Here is a 27,995-nt window from a genome sequence, read left to right as displayed (position 1 = left end):
GTCCCAAATAAAATCTCTTTCTCACCAACTCGGCTTTTCTATTGAGCGGATTCTCGATTTTTATTGGTAGCCTTGAACCATCTCCTGTTACAGATTGGCTATATCTCCTGTCACTCCCAGAGCATTCTCCACCCCGTTCAGGAATAGGCAGGTGCATGGTCCAATCAGAATCCAGGCACAGGGCGTTCCCTTAGCAACAGGTGCCGGCCTCGTTTAGAACCTCACAAGAGTTACTGCGGGAATCACAAAGCGCTGATAGGACGGAGGAAGGCGAGGAGGCGGGCTCCTGCGCGTGATTGGCCGCGGCGCGGACCAATCCAACGGCGGCGTCTTTCCTTCACCGGATATCCGCCGTGGTGGGGCCGGGAGCGGAGCAGATGGGGGTAAACAAGGAGGAGAAGCGGCAGCAGCAGCGCGGAGTGAGGTAAATCGAGGCAGGCTTGGGCTGAAGGGACGGGGAAGGGCCAGGCCGAGGCCTTGGAGGCAGCTGCAGCCCAACAGGCAGCCATTCCTCAGGTGAAGCTCCTCTGTGGGAGGAAAGGAGAGCCTTTCCCATTGAAGTCGGGCTTCTCTGGAGGGAATGGGCTGAGGGAATGGCCCGCTGGAGGCCTACCTGTCCCACCTTTAACAGGCGGGAATCCCTCAGGTGAAGCTGCTCCACTTACAGGCTAGGCTTGACTTTTGAACTCGTCTCCTTTGTTTCCTCTCTGTCTTGTGTATTTCAATATGTATTGTTGCTCATTCGGCCTCTTCTTGTTTGAGGGAAAAGAGCCAGTTGAAGCTTTATCCGTGCCAGGTAATCTATATAAATAAAAATGTAATGCTTCTCAAGCTCGGCTGGCGGGGACAAGAGATAGGGCCTTCTCGGTGGTGGCTCCTCGGCTGTGGAACGCCCTTCCCGCGGACGTTAGACGAGCACCATCTCTAATGGTATTCCGCAAAAAAGTGAAGACCTGGCTGTTTGAGCAGGCGTTCGAATAATTAGTGCAATGATTGGTTAATGAACACTGGGATGGAACAATGGATGACGAATCTGGAACATGTTTTTGATGACGAGACGACAGTGAATGGGTATTGTAGTAACTGCTTATTAATTGTGTAATGTCTTAGGTTGTTAACTGTTTCTATACTGTAGCACTGAATTTTTGCTGTTCATATTTGTTGTGAACCGCTGTGAGTCGCCTTCAGGCTGAGAACAGCGGTATATAAGTAAGGTAAATAAATAAATAAATAATGTTTGTTTGTGGGATTGACAGAACTCAAAAACCACTGGGGGAATTGACACCAAATTTGGACACAAGACACCTAACAATCCAGTGTATGTCCTTCACTCAAAAAAATTGAGTGAAGGGAGTTGTAGTTACTGGGATTTATAGTTCACCTACAATCAAAGAGCATTCTGAACTCCATCAATGATGGAATTGAACCAAACTTGGCACACTGGACTCCCCAAATCAACAGAAAACACTAGAAGGGTTTGGTGGGCATGTTTTGGAGTTGTATTTCACCTACATCCAGAGAGCACTTTGTACTCAAACAGTGATGGATCTGGACCAAACTTGGCACAACCGCTCACTATGCCCAAATATGATCACATGGAGTTTGGGGGAAATAGTCCTTGACATTTGGGAGTTGTAGTCACTGGGATTCACAGTTCATCTACAAAGAGTGTTCTGAACCCCACGAACGACAGAATCAGGGCAAACTTCCCACACAGAACCCCCATGCCCAACAGAAAATACTCAAGCCTCAAGGCCATCCAATCCAACTCCCTTCACCAGGGCAAGAAAACGTTATCAAAGCCCTCCTGACAAAGAGCCATCCAGCCATAGATAGATTGATATGATTCACGCACACAGAGATATAGTATCATATATTTGAAAGGGAACCCTAAAGAAGTACAATGATATGTTGCATGTTCCAGAGAAGGCAAACCAGACACTCTCACATCAACACTGACAAAGAAACAGCAAGAAATACTGTTTACCCACAAGCACAAAGAAATTACATATATTAGAAACCAACAGTTTCACATGACTTTATTTTTCAGATCAACAGACTGGGCCACAGCAACGCGTGGCAGGGGACAGCTAGTCTGTAATATCTTTATGCTTGTGGGTAAACAGTATTTCTTGCTGTTTCTTTGTCAGTGTTGATGTGGAGAGTGTCTGGTTTGCCTACTCTGGAACATGCAACATATCATTGTCCTTCTTTAGGGGTCCCTTTCAAATCTATGATACTATGTGTGTGTGTGAATCATACCCATCTATACCTATGGCTGGATGGCTCTCTGTCAGGAGGGCTTTGATTACATTTTCTTGCCCTGGCGAAGGGAGTTGGCCTTGAGTATTTTTTGTTGGTCATGGGGGTTCTGTGTGGGAAGTTTGCCCCCGATTCTGTCCTTGATGGGGTTCAGAACGCTCTTTGATTGTAGGTGAATTATAAATCCCAGTAACCAGAACTCCCAAATGTCAAGGTCTACTTCTCCCAAACTCCATCTATGTTCATATTTGGGCATATGGAATATCCGTGCCAGTTTTGGTCCAGATCCATCATTGTTTGAGTCCACAGTGCTCTCTGGATGAAGGTGAACTACTACTCCCAAACTCAAAGTCAGTGCCCACCAAACCCAGTATTTTCTGTTGGTCAAGGGAGTTCCATGTGCCAAGTTTGGTTCAAGACCATCGTTACATACGCACACATCTACATACACACACATATATACATGTACACACACAAATATACACATGCACACATATATAAACATATATAAACACAAATATGCATATAGACAAGCACACACATATAAACACACAAATATATACACACATATGCACACACATATATACACCCACACACACGTGTGTGTGTGTGTATATATATATATATATATATGCAAAAACACATATATACAGACTGGGCCACAGCAACGCATGGCAGGGGATGGCTAGTAAATAATAATTACTTAGCTTCTTGTTTGAGGGAATAAGTGGTTCTTTAGGAAATGCTATTCTGTCTGTGCCAGGTAATCAATAATAATAATAAACTTTATTTATACCCCACCACCATCTCCCCAAGGGGACTCAGTGCGGCTTACATTAGGCCAAGCTCAACAATACGGCAATACAAATATACAACATAGAACATATAACATATAAATAAAAAATAAAATACAAGAAACGATATAAATAAGCACAACAAACAATATAAAATCGCAGTAATTGAACACACAAAATAAGCACAACAAACAATATAAATTCGCAAAAATTGAACACACAGTGGGCAGGGCCAGTTGCAAAGATTAAAAGTTTAAAAACACTGGATGAGAGAGCAATGTAATATATCTGGACAATAATAATAAGTTGTTTGGTTTCTTCTTGTTTGAGGGAATAGCATTTTCTGAAGGGCCTCTTGAAGCTCTCTCTGTGCTAGGTAATTATTGTTAATAATAATATATTTATTTTGTATCAAAAGCATCGCTTAAATAAGTTATAAAACTGATTTTAAAAAAGGAGCACAAGCGGCTAAATATTTTTTGACCAAAAACAAGCAACAGCAATTGCATTGTCTGTCACTTTAAACAATTATTTCCTCTGTACATGAGGCAGGACATTGCGGACAAGCATAGAGATGACTTATTTGGTTTCTTCTTGTTTGAGGGAATAGCATTTTCTCAAGGGCCACTTGAAGCTCTCCCTGTGCCAGTAATTAATAATACTAATATATTTATTTTGTATCAAAAGCATTGCATAAACAAGCTCTCTCTGTGCCAGGTTAACAACAACAACAACTCATTCCTTGTTTGCGAGAATAGCATTTTCTAAAGGGCCACTTGAAGTTGTGTCTGTGCAAGGTTAATAATAATAACTTATTCAGTGTCTTGTTTGAGGGAATAGCATTTCCTAAAGAACAATTTGAAGCTCTCTCTGTGCCAGGCAATTCATGATGATGATGATGATGATAACTTATTCAGCTTCTTGTTTGAGGGAATAACATTTTCTAAAGGGCTACTTGAAATTCTACCCATGCCAGGTAATAAATAATTATTATTCTTACCTATTCGGCAGCTTCTTGTTTGAGGGAATAGCATTTCCTAAAGGGCCACTAGAAGCTCTATTCGTGCCAGGTAATGAATAATAATTACTTATTCAGCTTCTTCTTGTTTGAGGGAATAGCATTTTCTGAAAGGCTACTTAAAGCTCTCTCAGTGCCAAGTGATAAATAAATAAATAATAATGCTATTCCCTCAAACAAAAAAAGCACCAAGTTAAGGTCTTCTTTTTTAAAAAAAAGGATGAAAGGAAAGCTTCACCTATTAAACTCCCAATTATTTGCAGAAACATGTTTTTTAAAGGGCTCACCTGAAGCTGTACCTGTGCCAGTGCCGCCTGTGCCTTCAGTGAACAGAAAGCCATCAGGATAAATTATTATTTATTGTTTTTAGAATAAGAAAGGAGTTTCATCTCTTGAACTCCTGCCTTTTCAAGAATGCTTATTAGACTGGATCTACACTGCCATATAATTCAGTTTTGGAATGCAAATTAACTGCTTTGGATTAGATTATATGAGTCTACCCTGTGCAATCAATCTGCACTCCGAAATCTGAATATATGACAGTGTAGATGGGGCCCAAAAAATGTCTCTTGAAGTTATGTCTGTGCCAGTTGTATTTTTTTTTCTTGTTGGTATCGTTCACTGCTTTGAGTCTCTTTTAAGAGAGAAAAAGGAATAAGTAAATGTTATAATAATAATTTTAACAACAATAACACCTGTACCTTTGGACCAAGTGACATGGCAAGCAGTTCATTAAGTTAAATTATTTATTATATTTCTACCCCGCCTTTCTCTACCCTAGAGAAGACTCAAGGCAGCTTTGAAATTTAATGCCACACGGGTAAACAATAAACACATCTCATCAAAATATAAAAATATAAATTATGTGGGGGTTTTTTCCAACAAAGAAGATAGGACTGTAAATGAAATCTTCATATATAAGTCTGTCTTCTGTGCTTTGGAGTCAGCAGCAGTGCAACCGGCAGACATTCATTGGGTTAAGCTTCTTTGTTCAAGAGAGGCTCACCTGATGAACTTTTGCTTCTTTGAGAGACTATAGTAGGTTCAAGAGCATTTCTTGAAAGGGGCCCTTGCAGCTTTGCTTGTATCTTTGATGCCTTTGGACCAAGCAACACAATGAGAAGCAGTTCAGCAGGTCAAGTTTTGTGTTTATTTATTTATTATTTATTACTTGCACTTATTTACCGCCACTCTCAGCCCAGGGGGTGTTTGGGGTCAGGACAGTAAAATGTCATTTTCCTTTATTGAGTGACTGCTTTGTCATGGTTTTAAGATTTGGGTATATTCCTCCCTCTCCTTAAATACATGAGTTGACAAACCAAAGTTTCATTTAAGTGGAGGCCTCTTGTTTATCCACATTAAAGGGAGACACGTCACCTCCCAAATATCTGCTTCGAACAGTAATGACATAAAGATGCCTAGCTGAGATATTTTAAGAAGGTGAACTTAGCTGTACTTCGACCTGTCAGGATCTGGGGTAAAAGCCATTGTATTTTAACTTGCAGATCTGTCAATGCATCTCCCTCTTACTTCTTTACATAAAAATGTAGGACATTTCAGTAGATGAAGCTTGGGTTTCTCAAAACGCTGACTCTTTTGTTTCCTAAGATGCTGACACACCTTGAAATAAAACATTAATTAGACTGAAAGCCTTTTCACTGGATTTGGGGGTCTATGTGTACTGCAGAAGTCAAACAATTTTTTTTGAAAAAACCCTGAAGAAATTGTTCCCAAATGTCCACTAGGCATTTCTTACACAGTTTATAACCTCACTTGACCCCTTTTGGTCCAGGAAAGAGGTCTTTTATGAAACCCAAAATGATGTAAATGCCTCATACAAGTATTCCAAGATATTTGTTTTTTTGTACGTGCAGGAGTGGTCCTTGAAGGTCTCCTCGGGGGCTAATGCATCTCCCATAGCCTTCCACAGTTGCCCTTCTTTAATCTATACCAGAAAGCTGTTATTACAAGGCTGCTGTTGCTCATAAAGTTATTTTGGAATGAATAACTTTCAGAGTAGTAGAAGATATAGAGATATTACATCTTCACCCTGTGCAAAATGTATTTGCTTCTTCATCACAATTCAAACACTTCTAAATACACTTTTTTTCTACACAGCTTTTCTTTCTCCTTTTTTACTCCTTTGCTTATGAACTCTTCAACTTTTCTGTCCCCACTCCTGGCCTCTCAACCCTTTTGGGAAATGCCTTCCTTTGAAACAGTTGCATGACATACCAAGGCAGACTCTCTGCCTCTGACCCAGTTCTGGTGATCCTTTGCTCAGCTGTCAGGGAGTCCTTTTGACAGAGGGTATACCCTTTGCGTTTCATAGACGAAGGTTTTAACGATGGAGGAGCAATGGCATCCAGAGTCTTGTTTCTGGAAGCCATTCAGAGGCGTGCAGGGAAAAGGTGTGCCAGGTCTTCTAATGAAGTTGGCAGACGAGTCTGACCTGTTGCTGTTTCTCAAGCAGCCTATTTTTAAGTGACATTCTCGCTAGGTGAGCTCATGGCTTCTTGAAGATAATATAGTGATCCTGAAGGAGGCCTCAAGGGTCTCTGAGTAAGGGGCTTTTGGGTGAAAAAGCTAACAAAAATCAGCAAAAGAGAGATACCCTTTCTCTGACTTAAAAAGAGCAATATGGAAGAAAGTGTTTTTTTTTTTTAGAAATGAGATGTGACATTTAGAATGTACTTCTCACACAGGATGTTTGTGGTGAGCTTCAAATATTGTTTTTGAAGTGCAGAGGCCACGTGCACAAAAAGGTACTTTCCATCAAAAAAGGTCAAGAGAGGGGGATGGAAAGAGAGTACTTTTCCATGTTTACTTCAGGGTATATATTGGGTTGTCAAAAGCCAAGACGGGACGGCAGCAACTTGTAGGATAGCATCTGCGTAATGCTATCATGCTGTTCGTCTCTCTTCATGAAGAGACTAAAATAAAATTAATCTTTAAATGGGACTGTCTCTTTCCTTCCGCGCTCCCGCGACTGGGACCTGGAAAGACCCAATCAAGGGTCTCTAACAATCCCTGCAAAGCAGATGACTCTGGACAGAGGAAAATAAGGTAGCAGTTGACAAAACTTTCTAAAGGTGATGCCTACAAGGTTTAAAGGGTGTGGTGGGAATGGATTTTATTGATCCTAACATTACTCGTCCTGCTAGGAGTCTAGCTTAAGCCTGTAGCATCAATAGAAAGGGGAAGAAAAGAAGCAAAATTCAATTCTAGCTCTCATAGATGCTGATTATATTACAGTGTATGTATCAGTTGATTCCATTACAAACTTTGATGAGGCTTATTTCAACTTCTTCTGTTCTGCTACCTCAGGGGTCCTCAAAATAAGGCCCAGGGGCTGGATACGGCCCTCCAAGGTCATTTACCTGGCCCTTGCTCAGGGTCAACCTAAGTCTGAAACTACTTGAAGGCACACAACAACAACAGCAATCCTATCTCATCAGCCAAAAGCAGGTCCACACTTCTTATTGAAATACTAATAAGTTTATATTGGTTAAAATTGTTCTTCATTGTAATTATTGTATTGTTTTTAAGTGTATTTTGCACTAGAAATAAGATATGTGCAGTGTGCTTAGGAATTCGTTCATTTTTTCCCCAAATTATAATCTTGCCCTCCCACATTTTGAGAGACTGTGACCTGGCCCTCTTTATAGTCTCTCAAAGAAGCAAAAGTTCATCAGGTGAGCCTCTCTTGAACAAAGAAGCTTAACCCAATGAATGTGCTACCTGTTAGCCAACAAGTACTCTATGTGATCTGAATGGAGAAAGGCCTAGATAGCAATGGATAGAAGAGAACCAGATGCATCTACAGTAGAGTCTCACTTATCCAACCTAAACGGGCCAGCAGAACGTCGGATAAACAAAAATAATACAGAGTCTCCTACTGTTACCCGTCTGATGTGGTGATAGACACCTAGAATACTAACAACAGGGACTCAAAGGAGTAAGGCCAAGCAATGCCTCGAGGTTAGAGTGGCCCAGCAGGAAGTGCCCAGATGCGGAAGAGGGAGTGTGGAAAGGAGGGAAGGAGAGAGGATCCTTCCGTTTCCAGTCCTGCCTCTTTTACCCCTTTCCTCCTTCCTCCTCCTTGTCTTGCCTTTTTCACTTATTGGGAATGGAGAGAGAATTGGGGAGCGCTCCTTTAACAGAAGAGGAATTGCTGGAGGAAAAAAGGGGGGGGGGGTTGTCGGATAAGAGCGCTGGATAAGACGGAATGTCAGATAAGTGAAGGTTGGATAAACAAGACTCTATTGTACTTAAGGGCTGCTACATCAGTTTCACAATCTATATAAATAAAAATGTAATGTTCGTTTGTGGGATTAACATAACTTAAAAAACACTGGGCAAATTGACACCAAATTTGGACACAATACACCTATCAGGCCAGTGGGTGACCATCATTCATAAAACACTGAAAAACACAGTGGAAGTGATTTAAAAAGCGAAAAAATTTTAAAAATACATTACAATGTATGCACAAAACCACATATATACACATATACACAAACACAGACCGGTCCACAGCAACGCATGGCAAGGGACGGCTAGTAAAATATAAAATAGTGTTTAGGGGAAGCGGCTATCTGGTATCCTTTCAGGCTGGGCCTTTGACTTCTAGATCTGCAATTTGCATCAGTATTTTCAGTAGTGGAGGACTGTAGTAGATTTATTTTATTTATTGTGTCATCAGCAACCATACCATTGTATTACATTTCTAACAGAACAAAACAAACAGACAGATAAAAAAACACAAATTTTGCAAACTTGGTAGTTGATTAAAAGTCCTTTGACCAGTATCTGGCCATTTGGAGTGCCTCTGGTGTTGCTGCAAGAAGGTCCTCCATTGTGCATGTAGCAGGGCTCAGGTTGCATTGCAGCAGGTGGTCAGTGGTTTGCTCTTCTCCACACTCGCATGTCGTGGATTCAACTTTGTAGCCCGATTTCTTCAAATTGGCTCTGCATCTCGTGGTGCCAGAGCGCAGTCTGTTCAGCGCCTTCCAAGTCGCCCAGTCTTCTGTGTGCCCAGGAGGGAGTCTCTTATCTGGTATCACACACGGATTGAGGTGCTGGGTTTGAGCCTGCCACTTTTGCACTCTCGCTTGCTGAGGTGTTCCAGCGAGTGTCTCTGTAGATCTAAGAAAACTATTTCTTGATTTAAGTCGTTGACGTGCTGGCTGATACCCAAACAAGGGATTAGCTGGAGATGTCACTGCCTTGGTCCTTTCACTATTGGCTGCTACTTCCTGACGGATGTCAGGTGGTAGTAGATGAAATCCCAAAAGACCTGAATAACCCAGGGGGTTGGTTTGAGGTTTGGCTTTCTGGTTTCGATAGACCTAGGGATGACTATTTGGAGTGCAGTGGCATGGGGTACAGTCCCCACAGTACCATCAGCCCTATCAAATCCACAAGAGTAGAAGACCGACTATAATAGAAAATCAAAATACACAGTTGAGGGTGATGATCCTGCTGGCATGCACATTGGTGTTGCTTATATTGCCTTTCTCCATGGTAAAGCACCCAAATAAGGCTTAAACCCAATTGCTGGTGCTAATTAAAGAAGTCCGATTTCAATTAATTGGATTTAAACTAGTGTTGATTTACTGTTCAGGAGGTCTACCTCTTGACCTCAGCCTTGAGGGTAATGTACTTAAGTGATGTAGAACTTTAAAAATAGACCTGAGAGGCCTTTCTGAACCCTGTTACCCTGGAGGGCCCCTTGAAGTGATTTTTCAGGTCTCATAAAAATGCATAAAAATCATCATATTTACATCTCAATCGCTTGTCTTGCTGAATCCTAGTTTCAGAGGCTCCTAGTTGAGAAACTGTAGACTCTAGGGGATTGTTTTGTGAAATACTGATTAAATAGGGAGAAATCCATAACTCGAAAGCAACATATATGTCAGAAGATGGATAAGCGTCCCTTGTAAATACTGAATGTTTTCTTTGCAGCCTTGGGAGAAGGACGAAAAAAAATCAGTGCCTGTTTTATACCCAGTTTATAGGCACACTCTTCTATACATACAAAGAATTGCTGAAGTCAGTTACATAATCCAGTACATTGATACTTAGGAATGGGCTACATATAACACTTGAATTCATTCTGCAGTGATAGAAGTTCTTTCTCCCAGCTTTGCTACAATTATCTTAGTGTAGTTACTGTGAATAGTCCTGTTTTCTGTCCTTCATTTACTTCTGTGGGGTGTCTCTATATATACACTGGGAACTATTTGCACTTGGTACTGGTTCCCTTGAGATATAGGGAACATCAATGGCGGGTCTATTCGCTGTTCAGGTCAGATGTATGTTGGAGAAATGCACTTTTTCATGATAAAAGCACACTTTGTTTGTGCCAAGGACTCTGAGAAAGGTTTTTATGCAGAAGCAAACTCCTTGAATATTAAGGATAAGCGCCTTTTGATTGCTTGAGTTTTAAGGTTTTAAGTGAAACTAGCATTATTGTTTGTCTTTCGAAGAGATATGTGTTAATCTTTTTCATTTTCCAAAGGATAGAACTAGGAGACTTATGGCCCCTTTATGTCCATCTAATTTATTTTAGTATGGACTTTTGTGGATTTCTATAGGCACTTATAGGGGCTGCAGTGGCACAGTGGGTTAAATCACTAAGCTGCTGAACCGGTTGGCGGTTCGAAACCACAGATAGGATGAGCTCCTGTTGTTATCCCCAGCTTCTGTCTACCTAGCAGTTTGAAAACATGCAAATGTGAGTAGATCAATACATACTGCTTTGGCGGGAAGGTAACGGTACTCCATGCAGTTATACCAGCCATATGACCTTGAAGGTGTCTATGGACAACGCCGGCTCTTTGGCTTAGAAATGGAGATGATTACCACCCTCCAGAGTCGGACTTGACTAGACTTACCTTTATTTTATAGGTACATATATGGAATACTGTCTTGAAACCTTTGGCTTGGAGTTTGTATTGCAACTATATCTCAGAAGTGCATTGAAATCCATGTCAAAAGAGGACAGTTAGCTTTAAAGATGTCATTCATTTTCTTTACCTCTGCCTTATTTATTGCCCAGTGTAAGTATTGAAGCAAGATGTAAATCATTGATTGCCTTCAAATTTAGTTCCTTATGGTGGATATAGAGGTGTATATATTATGGTGTAATTGTTTGAACTTTGTATTGTGACTCTGGAGATCAGTTTTGAAACCTCTTTCAGCTGTGGAAACACATTGGATGACCTTGGCCAAATCACAATCTCTCAGCCTCAAGAAGGCAAACACAAACCAAGAAAGCCCCATGGTAGGTTTGCTTTAGGTCAGTTATTTATTCATCATGTCAGAATCAAATTGAGAATACAGTTATAATGTATTAAAAACCACAAACAGAGTTAAGAACTTAGCATTATGCTGAATTTCCTTTGACCAGATGCTGGTCACTTGGAATGCCTCTGGTGTTGCTGTAAGAAGGTCCTCCATTGTGCCTGTGGCAGGGCTCATACTGGATTGTAGTAAGTGGCCTGTGGTTTGCTCTTCTGCACACTTGTATGTTGTGGGTTCCACTTTGTAGCGTCATTTCTTAAGCTTGGCTCTGCATCTCATGGTGCCAGAGCACAGTCTGTTGAGCACCTTCCAAGTTGCCCAGTGTTTTGTGTGTCCAGGAGGGAGTTTTTCATCCGGTCTCAGCCTGCCACTTTTGGGCTCTTGCTTGCTGAAGTGTTCCTGTGAGTATCTTTGTATATCTTAGGAAGGTGTTTCTTGATTTAAGTCATTGTTATGCTGGCTGATATCCAAACAGAGGCTGGGCTGGAAATGTCCATGCCTTGGTCCTTTCATTGCTGGCTGCTACTTCCCAGTGGATATCAGGTGGTACAATACTGGCAATGTTGGGTGTAGACATCCTATGATAATGCAGCATGTCTCATTAAGAGCCACATCCACTATAGTCAGGTCAACTACAAGCCAGAAATTAATTGAAGGCATACAGCAGTATGCCAATCATAGAAAATGGCGGTGAGCCAATTTTGTAAATAACAAAAATATTATTGATTATGTAGTTTTGGCTGCTTTTTAGAGGCTGAAATGTACTCTGGACAGTGTGGAATAGGAAGTTTTACCTTAAAGGATGTATGTAATAGTTTTTTTAAATTAATTTTTATTTAAAGGTAATATGGTTACATGGAAAGTGGGGGAATATTATGAAGAAGATAGAAAAGTAGGAAATAAGTTTTTTTTTTTGTCGTGTCAGGAGTGACTTGTGAAACTGCAAGTTGCTTCTAGTGTGAGAGTATTGGCTGTCTGCAAGGACGTTGCCCAGGGGACACCCGGATGATTTGATGTTTTTATCATCCTTGTGGGAAGCTTCTCTCATGTCCCTGCATGAGGAGCTGGAGCTGATAGAGGGAGCTCATCCGCTTCTCCCCGGATTCAAACCTGCGATCTGTTTGTCACAGGGGTTTAACTCACTTCGCCACTGGGAAATAAGATAGAACAAGGGTATAGAGGGGGAAAAAGAAAAAAGGAAATGAAAAAAAAAGGAATAAAGGAATTATAAAGCTTGTCTCTACAATGTGAAGGACCCCTCCAATAAAAAATAAGAGGGGAAGAAAAAAAAGTTTGGTAGGACTTCCATCTGTTCTCTGAAAATCTTTTGTAATTTTTTTCATCAGTATTGTTGAAATTTGATTTATGTAAAGGTTTATCTCCCAAGTATAGTAGTGAATTGAAGGTATTGAAGATATACTACAATGGTAATGGCAGGAATCTCTGTATTTCACTACTGAAATCCCATGTCTCAGATACTAAGTTCAAAGGATGATACTTCACTGCAGTATTTGTATTTTTCTGTTGGATTTTTCTTAAATATAAAAGTCACAATGGCTTTATAAGAAGGGGGTAGGAAGCCTCTTGTATCATATTTTTGTGTTCACACCATTCATCGGAAGCCCGGGTTGCAGTGAAGTCAGATCAACAAAGGGGTGGATGAGTTATGGAAATACCTTGCTACGTGGCTGCTCTTGCTCCTTAAGCTGCAATCTTAATGCCAGACTGTGCGTTGCGCTTGAAACCCGGGAATCCGAAGTCCACGTTGTAATGCTTAGGCAGGACTTTTGTAGGGGAAGTCAGGAGTTCTTTGGAATATATCTTGCCCGGGGTAAGGTGAAGCGTTCTGGGGGGAAAAACAAACAAACTGCAGTTTCTAAAACTGACTGCTTGTCTTTGTGTAACTCTTAAACTGTTTCATTGTGCAAGAAGACAATGAGAGAATGCAAACACTGCACTGAAAGAGCTTTTGGTGGCAATTTGGCTGCAGACAGCAGCGAAAAGCTCCCAGCCTTACAGGTTGTCTTTGAATGCCTCAGGAAGGACAATTATGTGATTTTAATCTGGTGTATTAAGTTATACCTGTTTTGAACAAACTGTTCTAGCCATCTATGAAAAAACAAGCTGGCATCTTGTTTGGCTTCATAACAAAACGTAGAAGTACATGGCTATGAGGAAATGTTCATGCCATTGGAGATGGCATCCTAAGACTATTCACAAATGCAGGTGGTGGAAGTGGAATCTCTCTCTCTCTCTCTCTGATACTAAGGTGGAATATGGCTGGCCAGGTACTAAATTTATCATTTCATTTTTATGTTTCTAGGACAAAAACTAACCCCAGAAAGCTGGACCACCGGGAGGCATAGCCTATTTACCACCATCTACCTGGAATACACGTTATGAACCCTTTCTGGAGCATGTCTACAAATTCAACACGCAAGGTGGAGTACAGTGCTTTCAGCCAGGCAAATAATTCAAATGAGGCTTGTCCTATCCTGTGTCTCACTGGGGCTTTCATGCTTTTTGTATTATGTCTACATTGAAAGGTTGTTGGAGACTGTAATGTGTAGGACCCCTGCAAAAAGTGGGAGAAACCACTTTTAACTTAAGAGTGGCCATTTGTCTAGATGAGATGTCAGGTTTTTCAGGTTGCTGCAACAAACATGAGAACAAAAACACTAGGATATACTGTTAACCATGAAATACAACTGGGATGAACTGTTGTTTTTCACATTTTGTCATCTTTAACAGAGACCCGAAACCGAAGAAAAGGCTCTGGTTGGTGAGCTGAAGAACAGTCCTCCCCGTACTGCTCCGAAAAAGCAGCTGCCTTCAATTCCCAAAAATGCTGTGCCGATGACCAAGCCTGCTTCTCCAGCCCTTTCAGCTCAGTCTACGAATGGAACACATGCCTCCTATGGACCTTTCTATTTAGAGTACTCCCTCCTGGCAGAATTGTATGTCATCATTCAACCTAGAAACAATGTGCTTTGTATAGGCTTGCTACTTCTTGTTCTTTGAATGGCATGGCCTATCCTTCTGAATATTGGTTAGCATAAGTTGCATGCAGTTTGTTGGTGCTGTTTCCTTCGGATGGATTGCCAGATGCAATTATTTGAAATAGTTATATAAAATTATTCAGGAGTGCTCCTTGAAACATCTTTGCAGGGACTACAGTCGATTCTCAGTTAACCGAAACTCAAGCAACAATAACTCTCAAGCAACCAGCAAAAAAAGCCAAGACACCCTGTATTTCTTCAATTCTAAGACACACTCCCCCCTATATAAACATCTCTAAAAATGGGGTGCATCTCAGAACTAGAGGTGTATCATATATATTTTTGTTGTTGTTGGAACTGAAATTAGGGTGTGTCTTATAATCAAAGAAATACCGGTAATGCTTTAAATTAAAATTAAAATCAATGTTTACTGAGAATGTAAGCTAATTTTTCTTTATTTCTCTTAATTTTCTTTTAATCACTATGTTTTGACATGAATATCAAGTGAGTACAAAGTGTATGGTATGGTATAATACGAGGCAGAGGATGAGTTAGGCTTATTTTTAATAGTAACTCAAGCAACCAAAATTGACATTCACCCAGCATCTACCAACCTCCATTGAGTGCCGGTTAACTGAGAGTCTCTGTTATTATTTTTATCAATTTTTCTTCAGGGCTTATGGGTTGGGAGAAATCTCCTTTCATCTTGGACAAAGTACAGCACTTCTAAAAAGGCATTAGGATTGATCTCATAGTGACATTGTACCATGACTAACAAATTGGGACTAAAATATAGTTCAAGGCTCAGTTAAATCAGTTCTGTAGGGGAAAGCAACAAGTTGCAATCAAAAATTCATATCAGTTCTCCTATGCGATCCTTTCAAAACTTGCCTGCATTGTTATTAACGGGCATCAAGTTGACTTCCACTTATGGTGACCCCAAGAATGCAAGACATCCAAGGCATTTTTGTCATCAACAGCCCTGTTTAGATCTTGCAAATTGAAGGCTGACGCTTCCTTAGTTGAGTCTATCCATCTGTAATACAGATGAATAGACTCCTCTTTTTCTATTTCATTTTACCTAAGCATGGTTGTCTTTTCTAGCAAGTCATGTCTTCTCATGATGTGCCCAAAGTATGCCAGCCTCAGTTTAGTCTTCCTGCTTTAGGGAGAGTTTAGGCTTGATTTGCTCTATGTCAGTGGTTCCCAACCTTTTTTTTTTAAATCAAAGACCACTTGACCAGGGACCACTCTCCAACATTAGTACCAAAAGGGTTACGAATCAATTTTTGGTCAACTTTAGATTCGGTTTAGTTATTTAGGGTGCTAATTCAGAAAATTGCATTGGAACGACCATCTCAGTTCTAGTTTCTGATACAGAACATATGCCAGTGGTTGCCATTGGCTTCCCCACAGAAATCCATATTTAATAAGCCTCGGCACTATATGAGGGTTTTGTGAGACCAGTTTTATTTATTTATTTATTTCTGTTACTTATACCCCGCCCTTCTCACCCCCGAGGGGGGACTCAGGGCGGCTTACAAAAAAAGGCAGAAATTCGATGCCCATATCAAATACATACATATAAAAACAATTAGAATAATTAACAATTAACAGATTAAAACATCAGAATAAACACAAGGCACAATAGTAACAGTCTCATGGTCAGTGTTTCGAGTTCCATAGGTCCATTACGTTTCGTCATTATTTGCCCATCATTGTGGTCTTTCTTCTAGCTGCCAGAGTTTCCAAACGCCTGGTCCCACATCCAAGTTTTCAGCTTTTTCCTGAATGAGAGAAGGGAAGTCGCTGATCTGATCTCCCCGGGGAGTGAGTTCCACAGGTGGGGGGCCACTACCGAGAAGGCCCTGCTCCTCGTCCCCGCCAGTCTCACTTGTGATAAAGGCGGGGTCGAGAGCAGGGCCTCCCCAGAAGATCTTAGGTTCCGAGGTGGGACGTAGAGGGAGATCCGTTCGGACAGATACACTGGGCCGGAACCGTATAGGGCTTTATAGGTCAAAACCAGCACCTTGAATTGTGCTCGGAATTGGATCGGCAGCCAGTGGAGCTGGCATAACAGGGGGGTGGTATGCTCCCTGTATGCCGCTCCGGTGAGCAATCTGGCTGCCTCCCGCTGGACTAGTTGAAGTTTCCGAGCAGTCTTCAAGGGCAACCCCACGTAGAGTGCGTTGCAGTAATCCAGTCGGGATGTGACAAGAGCATGGACCACCGTGGCCAGATCCGACTTCCCAAGGTACGGGCGCAACTGGCGCACAAGTTTTAGTTGTGCAAAAGCTCTCCCGGCCACCGCTGAGACCTGGGGATCCAGTTGCGCTGATTGCAACTGTGTGGTAACACTGAGGCTGCGGACCTCAATGTGATGCAGCGGCAAAAAAAGCCAGTGGGATTTTGGCCTACATCAATAGTCACTTCAAGGATGCCATCCATCCATCCATCTTGCCCTTGGTCGGCCCCTCTTCCTTTTTCCTTCCATTTTCCCCAGCATCATTGTCTTCTTTAACCTTTCCTTTCTTCTCATGATGTGGCCAAAGTACTTCATCTTGGCTTCTACTATTCTTCCCTCCAATGAGCAATCAGGTTTATTCGAGAGGAGGGCGACTAAAATTATCAAAAGTCTGGAAAACAAGCCCTATGAGGAGTGGCTTAAAGAGCTGGGCATGTTTAGCCTAAAGAAGAGAAGGCTGAGAGGAGACATGATAGCCATGTAGAAAGGAGTGAGAGGAAGTCATAGGGAGGAGGGAGCGAACTTGTTTTCTGCTGCCCTGGAGACTAGAACACGGAACAATTGCTTCAAACTACAAGAAAGGAAATTCCATCTGAACCTTAGGAAGAACTTCCTAACTGTGAGAGCCGTTCAGCAGTGGAACTCTCTGCCCCTGAATGTGGTAGAGGCTCTTTCTTTGGAGGCTTTTAAGCAGAGGCTGGATGGCCATCTGTCGGGGGTGCTTTGAATGCAATTTTCCAGCTTCTCAGCAAGGGGTTGGACTGGATGGCCCATGAGGTCTCTTCCAACTCTAGGATTCCATCACCTTATTTTAGTTCTTGCAGAACACTGCTTGTCCCCAGACCACAGATGGGGAACCAGTGCTCTATGTAGATTACAGCAGTCTCTCTACCATTAGAAATTCCTCTTGTCATAAAATGTTGACAAATTGTCAAATAAGTATGTTACAGAGTTGTGTATCGGACCAAGGCTGTCCTAAAGCTTGAGCTTTTTCAAACACTCAGCATTTTTGTGTGTCTCTCCTTTATAGTTGCCAAATTATTAGGGGCTGTTGTCATTTTGAGTTGTCTTTAAAAGAGGCGAGTGCAGCTCAGTAATTGTTAATCTATTCATCAAATTTTGCTTGGAAGTCAACACTTCCAGCCACTCTTTTGTGATGTGAGTTTTGCTGCGGTCATTCGGTTGCTGGGCTTTGCACTGTTCTTGTTGACTGGCTTTGTTCTCGCATGTTTCAGCTGATCGAAAGTTGATTTATGGAGGCTGATTTGAGGCTCACTGCTTTGGCAGAATGCCCCCTCATGCGCTTTTGTCCCACTGTCATAGGAAGGCTGGGTAAAATTCCATTCAGTAACGCTTCTGTGTCCAGAACAGTATTTCCTCTTGTTCTCGCTGCTATCTCTCATCAGAGGCCGAGGCTTTGGGTGTCCTTTGATAGCCTTGCAATCTGGTCGTGTTACGTCACGTGTCCCGAAAAACAAAACAACCCCACAAAAAAGCTCAGAAATAATTTAAGACGTCTTCCAAACAGACTTTGTAATACATTCTGTGAGACAATGGAGAACACAAATGGGCGAACTATTAATATATTTATTGAATACATTAATTACACAATGTAACACAATTTGTAACATCCTTGAAGTGACTGGACTGACCTTGAAGGAGCTGGGGGTGGTGATGGCCGACAGGGAGCTCTGGCGTGGGCTGGTCCATGAGGTCACGAAGAGTCGGAGACGACTGAACGAATAACACAATTTGTGTGTGTGTGTGTGTGTGTGTGTGTGTGTGTATATATATATATATATATATTCCTGCTTTGAAAGCGTTATTTCTTGTTTAATTGTGCAGAACTTACTTTGAAAGTAGTTCTACTCCAGAAACTTTGTTTTTGTGGCTGCCACAAACTACCGTATATACTCGAAAAGCTACCGTATATACGCGAATATAAGCCGACCCGAATATAAGCCGAGGCACCTAATTTTACCATAAATAAACTGGGAAAACGTATTGACTCGAGTATAATGCAGCAGCTACTGGTCAATTTCAAAATAAACATAGATACCAATACAATTACATTAATTGAGGCATCAGTAGGTTAACCCACTGCACAACTGGGGGCTCCTAATATCAGGGAAAACCTTTACCTTTATATATGGGAAGGGGAAAGACTTCTGCACTGAACAACTAGTCTGAGTACTCTCATAATGAGGCAAGACTTTCTCAGCTGTGAAACCAAAACAGATACTTTCAGCGTAGAGTGCCTTGATGCTGGTGAGTTTTCTGTATTCCATTTTAATCCTAATTTAGTTGTGTCTTCTTTTCTTCTAGTACTTTGGTTGTGAAGCAGAAACTGCCTGGTGTCTATGTCCAACCCTCTTACCAATCTGCGTTAAGTACGTCTTGAGATTTCTGATTCTATTTCTCTTTCTGAAAGTCATTTCTCTTGAATCTGATTGTAATTTCTATTTTTTTTCCTCCACCATAGTGTGGTTTGGAGTAATATTTATAAGACACGGGCTGTACCAGGACGGCGTTTTTAAATTTACGGTTTACATCCCCGACAACTATCCAGATGGCGATTGCCCAGTAAGTAACAGTGGACTCTGTTTCTATTCCGGTTTGTTGACTTTCCCTTCAGAAAGTTTACATCAGACCAGTGGAAACAACTGGACTTGAGTTTAAAGTGTAAATGACTTGGGAAAAGGCAATGGTGTGGGAAGAAATGGGAAAGGGGAATATCTAGATATCAGTTCTTAAAAAGCAGGTGGATGATAGAGTGCATGATATTTCTGTTCATGTGAAAGAGTCTGGCAGGGTAAAGTAGGGGTTAAATAACAAAACTTTGCACCTGTAAAGCTCAGAACATTCAGAAGAGGCTTTTCTTTGTAGTAAAATAATATGGTTGCACTATTTACAAGAACTAGGTTTCCATACCACAAATAAACAAATACCTAGTAGCGTTACACGCAGTAGCCGGGATTGTGGCGCAGCTGGCTGAGTGTCAGCTGCATTAAGATCACTCTGACCAAAAGGTCATGAGTTCGAAGCCAGCCCGGGTTGGAGTGCGTTTCCAACCAATTGTGTGTAGCCTGTTGTCGACCTTTGCAACCCAAAAGATAGTTGCATCTGTCAAGTAGGAAAATTAGGTACCACCTTAAAGTGTGGGGAGGCTAAATTAATTTATGAGGCCATAAAGAAGACTCCAGCAGAGCATTCCAGCGGGGAAGCATGCGGGGAATGCGGAAAGTACTTCATCAGCGTCGCAGATGGACGATGAAAGCGACAGCTCCCCTGGCGGCCAGAAAAAGTTAAATAGCCTCTGTGTATGTCTGTATATGTTGGTATGTCAAAAATTGGCATTGAATGTTTGCCATATATTTGTACACTGTAATCCGCCCTGAGTCCCCTGCGGGGTGAGAAGGGCAGAATATAAATGCTGTAAATAAATAAATAAATAAATAAATAATAGCCTTCACACTGGAGCTTTCTCACACAAGGCTTTTCTCACACTCCTCAGAATGATACTATAATAATATAATAAAATTTTATTTATATACTGCTCTATCTCCCCGAGGGGACTCAGAGTGGTTTCCAAGTAACATCATCAATACATACAGAGTAAACAACATAACCATAAGATTAACAAGACAACATAAGCATAAAAATTGCTGTCATAACACATAAATATTAAAAGTAATCCTGCCTGTTCAAGGCAGTTTAAAAGGCCGGGCCTAGATTAGTGCAAGCTCAAAAATTCTAGGGGGCCCGGGAATTCAGTGCTATAGTAGGTAACAACAATAATAGGTACAGGTCAATGACTGTTCATTTCTGGGACCTATTAGAGGAGGTGACCTGGGTAATTGGTAGGAAGAATACGGCCATATTCAACAATGTTTAGGGCTGAGCTAGAACTAGTCATTCTCATGGGCTTGTTGAAACCACCAGTCAAGCTCTTACAAAAGGAGGGGAGGGATGGGGTCTGTCTAATTTCCTTGGGGAGGGTGGTGTTCCAGAGACGGGGGGCACCATCAAGAAGGCCCTTTCATCCCCACCAACCGTACTTGTGACAGTAGTGGGAGCGAAAGGAGGGCCTCCCCAGAAAATCTTAGAGTTCACGCCGGTTCATAGAAGGAGATGAACCGGCGCGAACTCTAAGATCTAGCTTTGGCCCACTGACTCTAACAGGCTTTGGCCTACTAACTCTTTCAGTGCTTGACTCACACTTTTGTAATCAAAATACCCACTTAATCTTTAATACTTCTGACAGGTTTTGCCATGCTTACCATTCGCTTCTTGAACTCTGCTCTTAAAAGCCAATGCCTAGCTCGAGTAACAGGAGATTCTTTTTCTGTAAGCTCTGGCAGATCTCAAGAGATCCAGCCAGATTCTGACACTTTTATGGCAATTGTCAGAGGAACCTTAGGCAGGCCAATCTGTGAATAACAGGCCTCTTTACATTAAAGAGCTTACTTGGAAAGGGAACTCAATTTGGAAGATATTTAGATGCTTAAATTTAAGAGTGTGTTGGTCTTAAATATTTGAATGCCACATGTTGTAGAAAATCTAGTTACCAAACGGTGTGCACCTCGTTTTCCTTCATTCCCTTCTGTTCTTATATCTGGCGGTGCAGATATAGAAATGGCCTGTATGTCTACAGATAGAAACGTAATAGCTGGTCTCTTTAGTAACTAAATAATTTACTACTTTGACACTGTATAAGTCAGGTGTTTGGAGGGGTAAGTGACTTTATGTAGGTTGCCAACGAATTGGAATCTCCCTGCGCTCCTTTTCTGTGGAGGGAAGAGCCTAAAGCCTGAATGTAAACTCTGTTCCCAGCAAAGTTGCCCTCCAACCTTAATTATGTTGTTATCTTTGTATTTTGTTTTTGTTCACAACTAACTTTTATTGAAACGTACAAACCAAGAACTCTTTGCAGCTCATTAGGTACACACACAAAGGGACTTTTCCCCATTTGCCAAATTTTCCCAGACTTCATAACCTACAAGTTGGACTCTCTTCTTCTTCATCTTCTTGCAAAGTGCCCCCAAAAATTCAACAAATATGAAGGAGTGCGAACAATACTGTTTTCCTCTTGGACCGGATCTGTATTCCCATATCATGGAGTGACACAGCCCTCAAACTTAAGATGTGGTGTGGTGGGTTTTGGAAAGTGTCTCCCAAAAACCTCAAAAGTCTCCAAAACTTAGGATTCTAACATACATGGCGGTTGTGTATCTGGTTTTGGAAGATGTCAGTCCAAAACCTTGTTAAGTCTCCAAAACTTAATATCTTTGTATGTATTTTAAGATGTTTTGGGAGTGTGTGATGCAAATACCTGTAATGTTGGTCTTGTTGTGAAATGTAACACAGGCACCTTCCACACAGCTGAATAAAATCTCACAATATCTGCTTTGAACTGGGATATATGACAGTATGGAGTCATATACCCCAGTTCAAAGCAGATATTGTGGGTTATTCTGCCTTGATATTCTGGGCTGTGTGGGAGAGCCACAATGTTTCCATCAAGAAATGCATGTTTTTGCAGGACTTGTTTGCTTTAAAGATACCCAAAAGCAAAATTCCCGGTTTACAAAATGGTTTTCAAGCGCCCTCTCTGTCCTGAGATGCCCTTCAAAAACAGCTTTTAGACAACGTTGAAAGTAAAAGAAAAAATGCTTTACTTCAGCAAACACAAAGCATAAGCAAATGCAATTGAAAAGTGCAAAAGAAAACAAGGAAGTCTTAATCCAGACACAAATTCAAGTCTCTTACAATATCCCAAAAGAAACACCAGTCTTCCATCAGACAACGACAATGAACTAAGTCCTTAGCAGCAGACACAAAGCAGATTCCATTGGAGTGAAAACAACAGTATCAGGGTCGTTGTTACCAGTGAAAGCTGACTGCTCCTGCTTCTGATTTATAGCCCTGAATTCCCCACTCAGGAGTCTCCCAATTAGCTCAGTGTTTTTAGCAGCTATCCTAGCTGAACGCCGTCTGTGCTCTGTCCCTTTTCGTCTCTCTAAAATATGTGGGCACTTTCAAACCCTCATTGTCTGATTCTTCTTCTCCCTCCAATTCCTGGGCACTTCCCTGCTCCCCTTCCTCTTCCGAAGATGAGGAATCCCTAACACTCTCCTTCAACATGCAAATACAATTGAAATATCCTAAGAGCTCAAATACAATAATAATGAGAATCTCTTCTGAATGTTCTGAGCTTTATAGATGGCAAAGTTTTGTTATTTCACCCGGACTCTAACCTTCCAAACTGTTTCACTAGAACAGATGTATTGTATTCTGTATCATCCACCTATTTTTTTTGGGAGCTGAGCTCCATCAAGCCTTTCCCCCTCTCGTTATCTCCTAATAACACCATTTGGAAGCTAACCATGAAGCCATTTAGTGGACTGTTGCTATAAATAACTGTGCCACGTAACTGTCCTTCAGACCAGCAAAGGATGGCATTTGAACTTTGGAGCAGCACCCATTGTATCTGTATCAATAGACATTATGTTGTAGTTACACATGGTTTCAAGGCCTGCTTCCTCTTCCCTCAGCGCTTGGTGTTCGACCTGCCCATCTTCCACCCGCTAGTAGATCCCGTCTCCGGTGAACTGGATGTGAAACGGGCCTTTGCCAAGTGGAGGTCAGTGCCATGTTCTCGGCAATGTTGAATTTGGAGAAGGGTGGTTCAGTTGGGTCGCTCCTCTCAATACACTCGCCGGGCTCTCTTGTGCTTCTTCCAAAGGCGAAACCACAACCACATATGGCAGATACTTATGTATGCTCGCCGGGTCTTCTACAAGATCGATACCACGAGCCCCCTGAATCCTGAAGCTGCTGTTCTGTAAGTTTTTGTATGAGTTGTGTGCCGGAAGCAGAACAGTGTCTCTAGAGCAGTGTTCTCCCATTTGGCTAGTCTGCATCCCATTCTTGTATTTATTTATTACTGGCTGTACCTGCCACGCGTTGCTGTGACCAACCTTCCTCTTTCTCTCTTCCCTTCCCTCTTTCCTTCCTTCCCTCTTTCCTTCCTTCCTTCTATCTGCCTACCTACCTACCTATCTAATCTACCTATCTATAGGATTGTTGGGAGTTGTAGTCCAGGAATAGAAAATTGGAAATATGCAGGGATTGGGATGCTCTAAAAAAAATCCAAGGAGAAGAAACCTTCCTCCCTCCCTCCCCTTTTTCTTTCCTTCTCTCCTTCCTTCCTTCTCTCTCTTTCCTTCCTTCTCTTCCTCTTCCTGTCTTCTCCTCCCTTTTCTTTCTCTTCCTCTTTCTCCCCGTTCTTCCTTCTCTACCTATTCTTGGGCTGCAACTCCCATCAGTCCTTCTGATCAATCAATCTATCTGCCTGCCTACCTACCTACCTACCTATCTAATATATCTATCTGGAGGATTGCTGGGAATTGCAGTCTAGGAATAGGAAATTGGAAATATGCAGGGATTGGGATGCTCTCAAAGAAATCCAAGGAGAAGAAAGCTTGTATCTTGGAAGCAGTGCATTTGAGCCATCCTCTTCTCCTAAAGGGCCTGGTCTAGGGGATGCTGGGAGCTGTAGACCGGAAGAGAGTGGATATGCTGTTGTGTGTTTTGTTTGTCCGGGGGTGTTGTTTTGCGCATGTGCTGTAGCATCTCTTTGCTTTTTTGGCTTTTTCAGTCCCTTCTGCTGTGTTTTTCAGTGTTTTTATGAGTGATGGTCACTCGTTGGCCTGAGAGGTGGATTGTGTCCAAATTTGGTGTCAATTCACGCAGTGGTTTTTGAGTTATGTTAATCCCACAAATGAACATTACATTTTTCTTTATATAGATATACATATACAGCAATCATTCTGTGCCGATTAGACAATCATAGAATCACAGAGTTGGAAGAGACCTCATGGGTCATGCAGTCCAACCCCCTGCCAAGAAGCAGGAATATTGCATTCAAATCACCCCTGACAGATGGCCATACAGCCTCTGTTTAAATGACAAGACAGACAACAGATAGAGGTATATATTTATAGGCTTCTTTCGCCATCTTTGGAGGCTGTATTCTGCTCTGACCACAGGAGGGTGCTGTCACCTTATCTCTTTTTTGAAGAGCTTTTTTTTGTTTGTAAACTTCCTCCTTTTCTGATCCAAACACTGTGCCTAAAATACCTCCTTGCTTTAATGCGGTTACTATTTATCTACTCATATTGCTATTCGATCTGCTAGGTGGGTGGGAAGCTGGGCTGAAGGTCAGGAGCTCACCCTGACCCGGTCTTCGAAGTGTCAACTTTTCGGTTGGTAAGATTTACTGCAGCTGCAGCTGGTGATTAACCTGCTGTGCTAATAGATTTTTGTGTGCCAGAATTACCTTTCAGTAACAAATTTTTCAGATGCATATTATAATATGCCCTAGTGTAGGCATGTGCAAACTTTGCCCTTCTGGGTGTTTTGGACTTCAACTCCCACAACTTACCGGCTGTTAGGAATTCTGGGAGTTGAAGTTCAAAACCCAGAAGGTCCAAGTTTGCCCATGCCTACACTAGGGCATATTATAATATAATATATATTGAACAATCGTGACGACCGTCTTGTGAGAATACTCACCATCACTGCTTCTTTGGATAAAAGTCTCGAGGTGTATTTTTTGTTCTTGATTTCTCTTTTCTCCTTCGTAGATATGAAAAAGATATTCAACTTTTCAAAAGCAAAGTAGTCGACAGCGTCAGATTATGCAGTAGTCGTTTATTTGATCCGCCGAAAATAGAGGATCCTTATGCAATTAGGTAAGTAATTAGTGCCGTTTAACACGCTGCATATTGGAATACGGCAGAGGATGTGCCTCATGGATTAGAGCTCCTTTTAAATTAGAATCCTAGAGTTGGAAGGGACCTCATGGGCCATCCAGTCCAACCCCATTCTGCCAAGAAGCAGGAACATTGCATTCAAAGCACCCCCGACAGATGGCCATCCAGCCTCTCTTTAAAAGCTTCCAAAGAAGGAGCCTCTACCACACTCCAGGGCAGAGATTTCCACTGCTGAACAGCTCTCGCAGTCAGAAAGTTCTTGAATGTTTTAAGACAAATTCAGATACACCAGAAATGGTGCTTGTGCCCTCCTTTATTTCTGTGCCGCGTCAGAAACTAATGCACAATTCAGTCTTGTATTTATTTATTATATCAACCGTGTACTACTTGGGGAGTTGCTTCATCTCAGGCTTCATATTCTGCTCATCTTACAGCTTTTCTCCCTGGAATCCCGCTATACATGATGAAGCTAGAGAGAAGATGTTGACTCAAAAGGTATGGGGGAAGGGTCTCTTTTGCCTGCTGTGGCAACTAATTTGAGCAATCACAAGCACAAAAACAAACAATGTGATTTAACACATCCTGAATGTGAGGGAAGCCCTGCTGTATAAAAGCAAGAGCTGCATTTTTTGCTCATCTGGGTATTTTTGTCCTAGAACTCCAAACAAAGAGGACGAATCAGTTTAGCTGATGATAACTGATAACTTTTCAGGTCAAATAATTCCTGGAAGGGCGCATTTATCTACCCTGTCCTAAAATTGAATTGAATTGGTTGTACTGTAAGCCACCTCGAGCCTCTTCTTAAGAAAGTGGGGTATAAATAATAGATACCAAATAAGTTGCAGAGCCCCCAGAAAGAAGATATATGTGGGAAATTCCATATTCAGCTATGCCCTGAAGCATTTAAAAGACCTAGAGTTATGTTTAATTGATTGTTTATTATGTCATTGTTTTAATTGTTTCTTTAAATGTTTTTATGATGTTGAGCATTGAATTTTGCTATTGTTAACCGCTTTGAGTCGCCCAAGGGCTGAGAAAAGCGTTATACAAATGAAGTAAATTAATAAATATAATTGGGTGCCTCGGCTTATATTCGAGTATATACGGTATTTATATTACATGTAATATTTCTAATAATATTACAATGTAATGGTATAGTACATTATAGTAATATTTAATACTGATGTTGTACTATGCTAATAATATAATATATTGTACGTACATATACCTTGTAAGCTGCTCTGAGTTCCCTTTGGGGTGAGAAGGGCGGCATATAAATGTCGTAAATAAATAAAGCAAGCAAGGGTCTGTCTTTAGCAAAGTGTCCTTTTAATGGGCTTCCTTTCCCGACCTTTGTAGAAAAAGGAAGAGGATCAACAGAGTAAAAGCATGCAGGTGTCTGGCCTGTCGTGGGTGAAGCCCGGCTCCGTCCAGCCGTTTAGCAAAGAGGAGAAGACGCTGCCCACTTAGCTCCCGCGAAGGAGGACGCACTCAACACTTTTTCTGCAGGAAGAGGGAATGTAACGGGAGCCAAGCAAGCCCAGCGGCGGACTTTGGATTAGTTAAGAGTAAACGCTAGCGGCGATTCAAGTAAACCTGCTCCGTGGCATTGCTTGGACTCTTCTTGGGGTTTTACACGTATGTTTTAACTGCAGGTTGGAAACGTAGTTTTTAACAAGGCTGGACTCTTGCTGGCGAAGGGGGTGGGAAGGAGGCCTCACGGGATTCGAAGGCCGCCTTTGAGGCTCCTCTTGGGTTTACTTTTAAAGCTTTTCCTTTTAACATGTCAAGAACAGGCAGGAGAAACTTGTTCCAGAGGTAATCTGTGTTTATGTAAACTAATATAGCAGAGTAAAAATACTATATTTAAAAACTTTTAAATGCATCGGTTTCTATTGTAAATAATGTTAGGATATGGAATTTGTAAATAGTCGGATAGGATTCCTTCCAGCCCTTTTAGGGGCAGAAAGGCTGAAGATGGGCATGTATGATGAATGATGATGATGATGTATATCGGACGTTTCCCCCCTTTCCCCCCAGTTTGCATTGTCACTCCAGGCTGCTCCTAATCTCTCGGTCGGCAATCTTTTGACCCAATTTTGGACTCCCGTTGCCTACAGGAAAGAATAAACGGACATTTCCTTCCCTAAATTACGCACAATGATGAAATCTCTCAAAGGATTGCCCAGCGGAAACGTACTTGGCCCGCTCTTCTCAATGTTTGCATGCATCTTAAAACTTAGCGGCCTTAAGATGTGTCAGAAGTAGTATTAGAAGCAGCCTGAAATCACACATTTGCTGAGGACAGAAATCCAGGGCTCTTAATAGTAGGCGATGTATTGGTTGCATTAAAACCTTTTAGAGAAATCTAGAGAGGCTGCCTCAGAACATGGTAAGACTAATGTGTGCATAGTGGCATCTTAAAAAAATAAAACTGCAATCATGGTGAACACGTTCTGTCTTTCTCGTTCTTCCTTGAAGGCTTTCTTTTGTTTCAGGAGTCTCCTAGCGTCGTTCGTAAGTCCCAAGTTGGCTAACAGGTTTTTTTAATGGCCGAAATAAGCATTTATGAGGATTTCTGGCTAGTTGTGT

General features: G+C 41.7%; 1 protein-coding gene across 1 annotated transcript; it reads left to right on the top strand.

The window, feature by feature from the left end:
• Window positions 1-322: 322 nt before the first annotated feature.
• AKTIP (AKT interacting protein) lies at window positions 323-27,853 on the top strand. The gene is made up of 10 exons (XM_060787983.2): window positions 323-424; window positions 13,706-13,823; window positions 14,134-14,339; window positions 18,952-19,016; window positions 19,109-19,209; window positions 23,181-23,269; window positions 23,372-23,470; window positions 25,275-25,382; window positions 25,838-25,898; window positions 26,763-27,853. Exons 2-10 carry the CDS (start codon window positions 13,782-13,784, stop codon window positions 26,871-26,873), a joined length of 882 nt encoding a protein of 293 aa, XP_060643966.1. The 5' UTR covers window positions 323-424; window positions 13,706-13,781; the 3' UTR covers window positions 26,874-27,853.
• The last annotated feature ends 142 nt before the right edge of the window (window positions 27,854-27,995 follow it).

This window comes from Anolis sagrei, chromosome 8, assembly GCF_037176765.1.
Source record: "Anolis sagrei isolate rAnoSag1 chromosome 8, rAnoSag1.mat, whole genome shotgun sequence".
NCBI lineage: Eukaryota > Metazoa > Chordata > Lepidosauria > Squamata > Dactyloidae > Anolis > Anolis sagrei.
This window is presented reverse-complemented; position numbering and strand designations above follow the sequence as displayed.

Excerpts from the sequence above, each read along its gene's own strand:
- AKTIP (XM_060787983.2), top strand. The coding sequence starts at position 13,782 with ATGAACCCTTTCTGGAGCATGTCTACAAATTCAACACGCAAG. Across the intron at positions 13,824-14,133 it reads CTACAAATTCAACACGCAAG|AGACCCGAAACCGAAGAAAA; the intron begins GTGGAGTACAGT and ends CATCTTTAACAG. Across the intron at positions 19,017-19,108 it reads CTCTTACCAATCTGCGTTAA|TGTGGTTTGGAGTAATATTT; the intron begins GTACGTCTTGAG and ends CCTCCACCATAG.